This window comes from Arachis ipaensis, chromosome B10 (assembly GCF_059453495.1).
Source record: "Arachis ipaensis isolate K30076 ecotype BB chromosome B10, ASM5945349v1, whole genome shotgun sequence".
In the NCBI taxonomy this organism is placed as follows: domain Eukaryota; kingdom Viridiplantae; phylum Streptophyta; class Magnoliopsida; order Fabales; family Fabaceae; genus Arachis; species Arachis ipaensis.
Window position 1 is genome coordinate 110183829 of NC_142435.1, and position 12902 is coordinate 110196730.

Consider the following 12902-nt stretch of genomic DNA (forward strand, 5'->3'; position numbering starts at 1 on the left):
AAGGAATCGGCACACAAAACAGAGTAAAAGAGCTCAATGGCAAGAAAACGCCAGTAAAGGGGCATTTTGGGCGTTCAGCGCCCAAAATGGGCATCCACTGGGCGCTGAACGCCAGTAATGGTAGCAATCTGGGCGTTGAACGCCAGTAATGGCAGCAACTGGGCGCTGAACGCCCAGGAGATCAGCATTTGGGCGTTGAACGCCCAAAACAAGCAGTGTTTGGGCGTTCAAATGCCAGGAAGACAGGGAGGAGCCAAATCCATTTATCCCACACGTATTTCCATTCTAATTTAAAATTTTATGATTCAATACATGATTTTATTTACATAAACATGTCAAGAACCCTGATTTCTAAAAATCCTACTTTCAAAATATCAAATGTATCTTAATTCATAAGCACACACCCTCTTTGCAAATTCAATCCAACTCTTTTCAAATCTTTTCCAAAAATAAATCTATCTTTTTCACTCTAAAATCTTTTCAATATCTTTTTTTTATATTATCTTTTTCAAAATCCAGATTTATCTTTTTCAAAAATCTATCCTATCTTTTCAAAATTAAACTCTATCTTCTATCTTATCTTTTTCAACTCAACCTTTTTATCTTATCTCTTCCATTTTTTCGAAAAGCCACCCCCCCACCCCTTTAAAATTGGGTTCGGCCTCCCCCCTCCTCCATCAACAAGTGCCCCTCGATCTCCTTCTATCCCTCTCCTTTCTTTTCTTTTGCTTGAGGACAAGCAAACCTCTAAGTTTGGTGTGTTTTTTCGAGATCACTAAGATCATGGCTCCCAAAGGAAAACAATCCACTCCAAGAGGCAAGAAAGAGAGCGTTCCAAAACCACTTTGGAATCAAGGGAAGTTCTTATCTAAAGAACATTCAGACCATTATCTTAAAGTAATGGGTCTGAGATCAGTGATCCCGGAAGTTAGATTCGATCTGAAAGAAGACGAATATCCGGAGATCCAGGAGCAAATTCGAATCAGGAACTGGGAAGTCCTAGCTAATCCTGAAACGAAAATAGGAAGGAACATGGTCCAGGAGTTCTATGCTAACATGTGGCAGACTGACAAGCAAAGACTATCTGGAACTGCCTGCTACGAATTTCGGACCATGGTCAGGGGAAAGATTGCTCATACCACCCCTGACAAGATCAGAGAGATATTAAAGCTACCTCAGCTAAAGGATCATCCAGACTCCTTCAACAGGAGGATGATGAGAGTAGACATTGGCCTGGATAAGATTCTAGAGGACATATGTATCCCTGGAGCCAGGTGGACCACCAATACAAAGGGCGTCCCAAATTAACTCAAGAGGGAGGATCTCAAACCAGTTGCCAGAGGATGGCTGGACTTCATTGGGCGTTCTCTGTTGCCCACTAGCAACCGTTCTGAAGTCACAGTTAAAAGAGCAGTGATGATTCATTGCATCATGATGGGAAAGGAAGTGGAGGTTCATCAGCTGATTTCAACTGAGCTCTATAAGATTGCTAACAAAAATTTAAAAGAGGCCAGGTTGGCTTATCCAAGCGTGATTTCTCTGCTCTGCAAGGACGCTGGAGTCAAGATGGGAATAACTGAATATATCCTAATTGAAAAGTCAATCACCAAAGCATCAATGGAGAGACAACAAGCACAGGAGGATCTTATCAAGAAGAGAGCACAGGAATTCCTCCCAGAGATTCCTCAAGCGGAATATTGGGAATATCTTGAGACGTCTGTCACCAAGATACAGGAAGCTATGGAGCAAATAATAAAACAACAGAAGGAACACAGTCAAATGCTGACCCATATGTTTAAAGAACAAGAGGAGCAGGGACGTGACTTAAGGGAACTGAAGCGCCAAAAGTCTTCTATAATACCAAGCCTCCCAAGGATCAGAGGAACCCCCATACCCCCAGAATAAAGGTTGTTAATTTCCAATTTCTGCCTTAACTCTGTGACAGTGTCCTTATAAAAAGTCTACCTTAGAAGTCATATAATAGTAATTAGTATCTATTTGATTTTATCTCCAATTAAGCTATAGTTTATTTTTCTCATCATCATTAAACATGAATAAAATAGTAGATCTTTTGAATAAGAAGCAATAAAATTTCGAGTTTAATAAAAGAAATTCTAATTGGTTAAATGTGGTGGCAATACTTTCTGTCTTCTGAATGAATGCTTGAACAGTGCATATGTCTTTTGAATTTGTTGTTTAAGACTGTTAAATATGTTGGCTCTTGAAAGAATGATGAACATGAGACATGTTATTGATAATCTGAAAATCATAAAAATGATTCTTGAAGCAAGAAAAAGCAGCAAAGAACAAAGCTTGCAGAAAAAAAAAAGCAAGCAGAAAAAGCCAAAAGCTCTTAAAACCAAAAGGCAAGGGCAAATAAAAAGGATCCCAAGGCTTTGAGCATCAGTGGATAGGAGGGCCTAAAGGACTTAAATCCTGGTCTAAGCGGCTAAACCAAGCTGTCCCTAACCATGTGCTTGTGGCGTGCAGGTGTCAAGTGAAAACTTGAGACTGAGCGGTTAAAGTCAAGGTCCAAAGCAAAAAGAAGAGTGTGCTTAAGAACTCTGGACACCTCTAATTGGGGACTTTAGCAAAGCTGAGTCACAATTTGAAAAGGTTCACCCAGTTATGTGTCTGTGGCATTTATGTATCCGGTAGTAATACTGGAAAACAAAGTGCTTAGGGCCACGGCCAAGACTCATAAAGAAGCTGTGTTCAAGAATCATCACACTAAACTAAGAGAATCAATAACACTATCTGAATTCTGAGTTCCTATAGATGCCAATCACTCTGAGCTTCAATGGATAAAGTGAGATGCCAAAACTGTTCAGAAGCAAAAAGCTACTAGCCCCGCTCATCTAATTAGGATCTGAGCTTCAATCAAAAACTCTGAGATATTATTGCTTCTCAACCTATTAGTCTTCTATTTTATTTGTCTAGTTGCTTGAGGACAAGCAACAGTTTAAGTTTGGTGTTGTGATGAGCGGATATTTTATACGCTTTTTGGGGATAATTTCATATAATTTTGAGTATGTTTTAGTTAGTTGTTAGTCTATTTCTATTAGTTTTTAGGAAAAATTCATATTTCTGGACTTTACTATGAGTTGTGTGTTTCTCTGTAATTTCAGGTATTTTTCTGGCTGAAATTGAAGGAGCTGAGCAAAAATCTGATTCAGGCTGAAAAAGGACTGCTGATGCTGTTGGATTCTGACCTCCCTGCACTCAAAGTGAATTTTCTGGAGCTACAGAACTCGAAATGGCATGCTTCGAAGTGCGTTGGAAAGTAGACATCCAGGGCTTTCCAGCAATATATAATAGTCCATACTTTGCACAAGAATAGACGACGTAAACTGGCGTTCAACGCCAGTCCTCTGCCCAATTCTGGCGTCCAGCGCCAGAAAAGGATCAAAAGCTGGAGTTGAACGCCCAAACTGGCATAAAAACTGGCGTTCAACTCCACAAATGGCCTCTGCACGTGAATTACTTAAGTCTCAGCCCCAGCACACACCAAGTGGGCCCCAGCACACACCAAGTGGGCCCCAGAAGTGGATCTCTGCATCATCCATCATAGTTTATCCAATTTTTGTAAACCTAGGCTACTAGTTTAGTATTTAAACAACTTTTAGAGACTTATTTTGTATCTCATGACATTTCAGATCTAAACTTTGTATTCTCTAACGGCATGAGTCTCTAAACCCCATTGTTGGGGGTGAGGAGCTCTGCTGTGTCTCGATGAATTAATGCAAGTATTTCTGTTTTCCATTCAAACACGCTTGTTCCTATCTAAGATGTTCATTCGCGCTTAACTGTGATGAAGGTGATGATCAGTGACATTCATCACCTTCCTCAAACCATGAACGTGTGCCTGACAACCACCTCCGTTCTATATCTGATTGAATGAGTATCTCTGAGATCTCTTAATCAGAATCTCCGTGGTATAAGCTAGAACTGATGGCGGCATTCATGTGAATCCGGAAAGTCTAAACCTTGTCTGTGGTATTCCGAGTAGGATTCAAGGATTGAATGACTGTGACGAGCTTCAAACTCCTGAAGGCTGGGCATTAGTGACAGATGCAAAAGGATAGTAAATCCTATTCCAACCGGATCGAGAACCAACCGGTGATTAGCCGTGCTGTGACAGAGCGCGTGAGCGTAGTTTTCACTGGAAGGATGGAAGGTAGCCATTGATAACGGTGATCCACCAACACACAGCTTGCCATAGGAGGACGTGCGTGCGTGAATCAGAAGACAGAGGAAAGCAGAGATTCAGAAGACAAAGCATCTCCAAAACTCCAACATATTCTCCATTACTGCACAATAAGTAATCTTTAATTTATGCTCTCTTGGTTATTCACAATTCAACTGATAAACATAATTGACTTCCTGACTAAGATTTACAAGATAACCATAGATTGCTTCAAACCAACAATCTCCGTGGGATTCGACCCTTACTCACGTAAGGTATTACTTGGACGACCTAGTGCACTTGCTGGTTAGTGGTACGCGTTGTGAAAAGTGTGACTCACAATTCGTGCACCAATACTCTAGTGCAAGAAGAGCTCCTATGGTTCCAAAAGTCCAGAGAGCAGTGGGTAAGGTTCGGGGATAGGAATACAAGATTCTTTCATATTCAAACTCTTGCGCGAAGGAAGCATAATAAGATTCATGGCCTTTTTCTCAAGGATGGAGTGTGGGAAACTGATCCAGAGGTTCTGAGTCAAGAAGCAGAGTCTTTCTATAAAAGCTTATTCTGTCATTTGGATGATGTTGATTTGGGTTGCCTTGGTGATGTGCCTCTTCCTTCTCTGAATGAGGAAGCTTGCAATAATCTTACGGCACCAGTTACTATGGAGGAAGTCAAAACAGCTGTTTTTCACATGAACTCTTTTAAAGCTCCAGGTTCGGATGGGTTTCAAGCTTTCTTCTTCAAAGAATATTGGGAGATCATTGGTCTTGATATTTGGAAGATGGTTAAGCAGGCATTCTCCGGTGTTACTCTTGATCCGAGAATGTTGGAGACTTTACTGGTTCTCATTCCAAAGGTTGAATCACCGGTATCTATGAAAGATTTCAGGCCGATTAGTCTCTGCAATGTAGTTTACAAGATCATCACGAAGGTCCTTGTTAATAGGCTTCGTCCTCATCTTGCGGAGATTGTTGGCCCGCTTCAAGGAGGATTTATTCCGGGACGAGGAACTCCTGACAACATCATTATTGCTCAAGAAGTCCTCCACTTTATGAAGAAGACTAAATCAAAGAAAGGCACACTGGCCTTTAAGATTGATCTGGAGAAAGCTTATGACAGAGTTGACTGGAGGTTTTTAGCTCATACCCTTAAGAGCTTTGGTTTTCCTATTCCTACACTTAATTTGATTATGAATTGTGTCACTGCTTCTTCCTTATCTATTCTTTGGAATGGGAGTCGTCTGAATGGCTTTACTCCTAGCCGAGGTCTTAGACAAGGAGACCCTATGTCACCCTATCTTTTTGTGTTGTGTATGGAGCGACTGGCATGCTTTATTAGTCATCAGGTTGATTTGGGCTTGTGGGAGCCGGTTGCTATTTCTAGAGGGGGACCAAGAATATCCCATTTAATGTTTGCGGATGACTTGCTTCTATTCTGTAAAGCTACAAAGAGACAAGTGCAAAATGTGATGTTGGTTTTAGAGACTTTTTGCAAAGCATCTGGGATGAAGATTAATGTGGAGAAGTCTAAAGCGCTTTGCTCCAAGAATGTCTCTGCAACAAGGAAAGAGGTTTTCACTGGGGTATCCTCTATCAGATTTGTCCAGGATTTGGGCAAGTATCTTGGAGTTACCCTTAGCCATTCTAGGGTGACTCGTTCAGCTTTCAATGGTGTCCTGGATAAGATTCGGAGTAGGCTAGCAAGCTGGAAATGGAGTTTACTCAATCGGGCTGGTAGACTCTGCTTGGTTAATTCTGTTGCCGCTGCTATTCCCACGTACCAGATGCAGGTCTCTATTTTTCCCAAAGGAATCATTAGTAAATTGGAGTCTATGATGAGGAATTTTCTTTAGAAAGGACAAGTTGATGGAAGAGGATTGAATCTTGTTAGTTGGAAGGTACTGGTTACTCCAAAAAAATATGGAGGTTTGGGGATTAGAGATCCTTATTGTGTAAATATTGCTCTTCTTGGGAAGCTAGTTTGGACTTTTTTCCAACAGCCAAACAAGCTATGGGTCCAATTATTGGATGCCAAATACCGATCATCTCTATATGACTGTTTTAGTTATCCTAAGAACAAGGACTCTCCCATTTGGAGGTGTCTTTGCAAGGCTTGGAAAGTGTTGAAGGATGGGTTTGCTTGGTGTATTGGAGATTTGAACCAGAATTTTTGGTTTTCTAGCTGGAGGAGAGAAGGACGGTTATCTAATGAGATGGATTATGTCCACATTTCTGATTCGAATCTCCGGATACAGGATATTTGGTCGGTTGGTAGGTGGCATTTGGATACTCTTTATTCTCCTTTATCTCAAAATCTGAAAGATAATATTCTCTCTTACAATCCAGATGAACAAGCAGGTCCGGAAGTGGGTTGGTATTGGAGTGGGTCTGCTGCCAAAGTCTGTGACTCACGCAATGGTTACTTGTGGTTATGTAAGCAGCTGTTTGGTTGGGAGGAGAGGGAGAATTGGCTTTGGCTTTGGCGTCAGCTTGTTCCGGAAAAGCATAAGTTTTTGGCTTGGTTGTGTCTTAAGGAGGCTCTTCCTACTGCAAGTTTTCGCTTTAGAAGAGGGATGTCGTCATCGGATAGGTGTCCAAGATGTCTTTCTAGCCAGGAATCGGTTATACATTGTATTCGGGATTGTCCAAAAGCTCAGCTTGTCTGGCAAAGGTTGGATATTCCTTGTCATCCTTTGGATTTGAAGAACTGGTTCTTGTATCATAGCAGAGAGCACCCGTTCAAGTTCTTTTCGGGACTTTGGTGGATATGGCGAGCAAGGAATAACGACATCTTTAATCCCCATGAAACTTGGCCTCCGGAAAAAGTCATTTGTCTGGCATTAACTTCAGAAAAGGAGCTTAGAAATATTTTTGAATTACAACGTATGTCCCTTCCCTCTACTCTAAATGGTTTTTGGAATCCCCCATCCATTGGTACTTTTAAGATTAATTGTGATGCCAGTTATTTTGGTTCGGGTGATAGTGTTGGTTTTGCTTGTGTTATTAGAGATTGTAATGGGAGCTGGCAAAGGGGGTGTTTGGGAATGATTGAGAGTAATAGTATTCTTCAAGGAGAATTGTTTGCTATTTGGAGAGGATATCTCTTAGCTTGGGATGTGGGTCAACGAGATGTTATTTGTGAGACGGATTGTGTGGAAGCATTTAATCTTGTTACTCAAGATGGTTTTGGGTTTATTGATCCACTGGTGCTCAAAATAAGAGATATCATGCATTGGAATTGGCGTGTTGACTTTCGTTTGATTATGAGAGATGCAAACACGGTGGCAGATACTATGGCAAAGATGGCGATGAAGTTACAACTTTCGCATGTGGAGCTTCTTTCACCTTGGGAGGAGTTTAAGAGTAGTCTTAAACGGGACTGTCCCTCTATTTAAGCAGTTCCTTGTTTTGTTTCTTTTGTTTTTCTTTGTTTAATTTATTTCAGTCACCAAAAAAACACATGGTTGCATGTTAGGTGGCATTTGAGCTAAATTAGAAGAGCATCATATCTCTAATAGTTTCATAATTTTTTTTAATCAAATAATTTAATCTTAACAAATTTTAAGTGAATGAATTGAATTAATAATTTTAAAATTTCTTAAAGACGATTAAGTTATTATTAAATAATAATAGAAGTTGATATATTTAACTTTTCGCATGAGTATTGATTTTGTCTAATACTAGAGATTGATTTAATAATTTCAACTTATGAAAAATTAAAATGTTCGATTAAAATTTCTTAAGGATTGGGATATCAAATACAATTTGAGAGACAAAATAAAATAACAAATTAGAAATTTTAACATGTTACAAACCTAATAATATAGTAACTAGTGAATAGTTAGTGAGGGAGCTATTGATTATGTCTATAGGAGTGTAAATAAAAAATAAAAAATTACCACTATTCAAATAAGAAAGGCTAGTGTGTGCATGAGTGTACACGTTGAGATGCTCTATTTTTCTTAATGTTCCATTGAAAAATAATTTTGTGTGCATATATATTCATATTTATTGTTCATCTTGTGAGGACTTTTGTACCTTTACGACGATGGTTCAAACGAGTATCTGTATTTTATTCTTAAGCCATTTATTTTTTATGGCTTAATGATTTTGGTGCTACTACTTCACCTTGGTTAATAATAAATCTGTGTCACTAAAATGGTGGAAGATTTTGGAGTAAGAACAAACCACACGTTCTCAGTAGTAAATGAAAATACCGTAAAAGTAATAAATATAATGCAAACAATTAACTTTCTCAATAAAATTATTTTGTTAAACCTTTGAAAATACTTTTTACTTTTACTTTATATAATTAATTACCTTCTTTAAATTTCCAAACTTAAAGCAAATCTTAATCACAACCTCAGTTCCCAATCACAGAGAAACAATAGCACAAGAAACAGATCAACACATAAACAAATTGCAATAAGACAAACAGCACAATCACAGAGAAACAAGATAAGCAAACATAATCAAATGCAAATGCACAAATAAGGATGATGCATGTCTAGTCCTATACAAGCGATGAGCTCATGCGTCAGTTTGTTGCCCGATTCCCGACACTGGTCCTGAGATAAACGTCTCGTATCGCCGTCCTTATCTCAGCCAACGTCCCCTCCATGAGCGTTACGTATTGCCGTCCTCATGGGGGAACTACCTTTCGGTCTCTAATGAGCATTACGCATCGCCGTCCGCACTGAGCCGTAACCTTCCTTTCGGTCTCCAGTGAGCATTACGTATCACCATCCTCACTGAGCTGTCCTTATAGTGTCAAGTGATCGTTACGTATCGCCGTCCCCACTAGACACTTGGCACTAAGGCCCAAATAGCATTCAATTTCTTTTCAATCTTTGCTCTCTACTCTACTATGGTAGATATCCCTTTAATTATCTCTCTTTCCTTTACTTTTCGTTCTTCTTCTTTTCTTTCTTATCAACCAAACTCAAAACATAACTTAAAAGGAAAATTCCTTCTCAAAAGAAAAAATTTAAAACATTATACTTTTCTTAATAAATCGAATTCAAAATAGAATAAATATTTTTCCAACTAAATAAGTCTCAAATAATTTAACTTTTCATAAAAATCTTTTTAAAATAGCGTTTCAAATAAGATCCCAAATTTTATAAAAATTTGAGCAGCAATTCGCCTAAAACTCGGACTATGCCACCCTTTCGGGTTCCCTCTTTTTCAACAAATCACCAGCCCTTTTCATCAGCAATTATCATAACAATAGAATCGCAATAAACAACTCATCAAAAACCAGTTTAACGACTATCATTCTTTCATCAGATAACATTCAGAATTTCCATCAACCATTCTTTGAAAGTAGCCCAGTCCAACGTCAAAAGTTATAATTAATTTCCCAAAAATTAGCGTTTAGCCTCACACAATTTCGTTCACTTTCAAATTACTAGTTCGTTTTCAAAACTACTATTTTTATCTTTAAAATTTTGATCTAAAGAAAATTAATTTAGTAATCAAACTTTAAATTCTTTAACCCTTTTCAAACCCAAACCTAGTTAGTTATAAACCAATATCAACAACCATCATAGTGTCATCAAATGAACAATTCAATAGCAACCAACTTGACATAATCAACTAAAATCGGAATTTCCAACAATTCTAAAATAATCAGAAAAGCAATAACAATCATCATCCTCAAGCACAGCCACAAATCAATCTCAACACAATTTCATCACAATCAATCATATTCACAATCACCAACAATCTCAATTTTGTCAATTTTCATCCATTAATTAAACAAGACATTTATAAATTATTTGCAGTTACTCACTAAACTTCAATGGCATTCATAAATTAAAACAGTTAATTTTAAAATAAATCCCCTACCTCGACCGCAACATAACCACATGATAAAATTCCTTTTAAAACCCTTATTTCACAGCAGCAGTGTCAACTCGGACCTATGAAGCACAGACACGGACACGGACACGGGACACGACACGACACGCGACACGGCGACACGCGAATTTTAAAAAGTTGTCGGACACAGAGACACACATATATTAATAATATAATATATTTAAATAGAGATATGTCTTAATAGAGATATTTTCAAAAACAACCATATGATATGTATTTTTCCTAAAGTGTATAGGTATTCAAAAGATAAAATTCTAAATTCCTATGTCTTAATAAAGATAGTAAGAATTTTGTACATCACATGTACACAAAAAAAAAGTTATCTAAAGTCATTCTTTCTCCATCATATATGGTTGATATCTTCATCATTAGAAAAAGTCACTCTTTCCAACTCCGGTTCATCAAGAGAAAGGTGAGCAACTTCAAGAACACCATTTTCTTCATCAATTGGTGAAAAAGCATCTCCAGCAATATCCCACATCATAGTTTCTCTTTTATTATATTGTGGAGTTTTTCTTGAAAGAAGACGAAGATTAGTGTGGACAAATACTAAATTTTCTGGACGTTTAGGCTTTAACTTGTTTCTTTTCAGGGAATGGATAAAAGAATATGTGCTCCAATTCCTTTCACAACAAGAAGATGAAGATGGTTGCCCTAGTAGCCTAAGAGCAATTGGTTGAAGAAATTTTGCTTTACTACCATGAATTAGCCACCAAGACTTTGCATCAACTATGCCTCTATCATTCAAAGAGTCATAATCATCAAAGACACCTGTACCATCAGAAAAGTTTGCAAATTCAATGTTTACCTTTCTCCTTTCTTCTTCATTAGGAAAATACCTCTTCAAGCATTTAACTCTCTCATTAGTGATCTCAATATCTTGATGAGGAGAAACTCGTGTAAGATCTTCTCTCAACCATTGGTGGCTATAATACCTATATAATTAGTGTTTAAGCATAAATTAATAATGATTCAATTATCTTCACTTATAAATTAAAGTTATAAATAATAAATGTAAAAAGTTACCTTGGATTCAATGAATGTGCTAAACAATGAATAGGTGTGATATTTTTTGTCCATCTTTGAACTAATATTGAGTGCACAACATCGTAGAAGGACGATGACTCTTGTTCATCTTTTCTTTCATAGAGATATATAGCACTTTTTACTTTCTTGATCATTGAATCCCACATATCATGGACCAAATGAAGAGTAGGTGCATCTGTGTCTGTACTTCTTAAAACATCATAAATAGGATTTGTGAAAGCAAGAATATAATCAATTTTTTGCCACCAATTTTCACTCAAAATCTTTTCTGTAACAACTTCAGCTCTGCCAATATTATCTTCCTTATATGAAGACCACTTCTCACTTATAACCATCTCTTTGAGGCCTTGCTTTAACAACCTAAATCTTTTGAGCATCACAATAGTAGAAGCAAATCGAGTAGGAGCAACATTAAGCAACTTCAATGTATTAAATTCATTGAAAATAGATAACCTCATATGATGATTAACAATAAAATTTTTTATAAAAGAAACATCGTCAGCAATTTGAGTAATCCATGAGCATTCTTGATAAACAAAATTATTCTTCTCTGTATTCTTAGCTGCACAAATGTCCTTTAAAGCAAGGTTGAGAGTATGAACAACACAAGGAGTCCAAAAAACAGATGGAAATTCAGCTTCAATCAATAAACCAGCCGCTTTACAAACTGGCGCATTATCAGTCACAATCTGCACTACATTTGAGAGACCGACTTCTCTTATGACATCTCTTATTTGCTTTGCAACATAATCCTTGTCTTTGATCTCATCTGAACAATCTACTGCTTTCAAAAACATAGGCCCACTTTCAGTTACAGCCATAAAATTAAGAAGAGGCCTCCTTTGGGGATCACTCCATCCATCACTTACAATGCTCACTCCCTTTCCACTCCATGAATTCTTAGTAGGTTCTAACATTCTCTCCACATGTTGCTTCTCTTTCTCAAGCAAAGTTGTCCTCAATTTATTATATCCAGGAGGAATATAACCATCAATATAATTATTGGCAGCATAAGAAAAAGCTTTGACAAAATACGGATTTTTTGCTAGATGAAAAGGTAATCCAGATGAAAAAAATATTCTAGCAATATGTAAATCTAGAGTCTCCCTTGCATTCACATTAAAAGCTTTCTCTAAAGGTCCAGTAGCTCTTCTTTTTCTTGAATCAATTTCACTTGCATTAGATAAGGGTGGAAGAGGAATTGACTTAGCCTTTTTACTTTCATGCAACAATGTACTTTCACTATCAAGTTTCTTAAGTTCTTCAAGCTTTGTTGATGTAACTTTTGCACAAAATCTAATTCCTTTTCCTGAAATCTTCAATAAATGTGCTCTTACTCTAGTATAAGAACCACTGAATAAAACTTTGCAAAATTTACATTGAAATTCAAGATTTCCGCCCCCTTCAATTTTATCTTTCTTTGTTACAAATTTCCATAAAGGCTTATCAACACTTTCTTCAAAATTATTTTGAACACTCTCTGAACTCATCTCTCACAATCCTACAATAATTTAAGAAATAAAATTATTTTTTTATAATTCAATTTCTTGAGCAAAACAGAACCAAAAAAAGCATTAAGAGAAAACAAAACCAAAGAAAATTATTATATAATACTAAACATTTGTGTAAGTAAGCTGAGTTCATTCCCAGCTATTATTGTTTAATGTTTACTACAAAAGAAACAAATAAAAACATATTATAAAAGGTGCGAATTACCAATGACCACAACAAAACCTTAACAAATAATCCTTCAATATGAACATGATTACTAAGAAGAGAAACATAAC

At 37.2% G+C, this 12902-nt stretch overlaps 1 protein-coding gene across 1 annotated transcript; it reads right to left on the reverse strand.

The window, feature by feature from the left end:
* Positions 1-10411: 10411 nt before the first annotated feature.
* LOC148581296 (uncharacterized) lies at positions 10412-12605 on the reverse strand. The gene is made up of 2 exons (XM_088489451.1): positions 11095-12605; positions 10412-11003 (listed from the first exon to the last, which is right to left on the reverse strand). Exons 1-2 carry the CDS (start codon positions 12603-12605, stop codon positions 10412-10414), a joined length of 2103 nt encoding a protein of 700 aa, XP_088345577.1.
* Positions 12606-12902: the final 297 nt, after the last annotated feature.

What these genes read in the sequence shown, in the direction of transcription:
- LOC148581296 (XM_088489451.1), bottom strand. Translation starts at nt 12,605, where the DNA reads ATGAGTTCAGAGAGTGTTCAAAATAATTTTGAAGAAAGTGTTGATAAG. An exon ending in GCACATTCATTGAATCCAAG is followed by an intron (nt 11,004 to 11,094) that starts GTAACTTTTTAC and finishes CTAATTATATAG; the next exon opens with GTATTATAGCCACCAATGGT.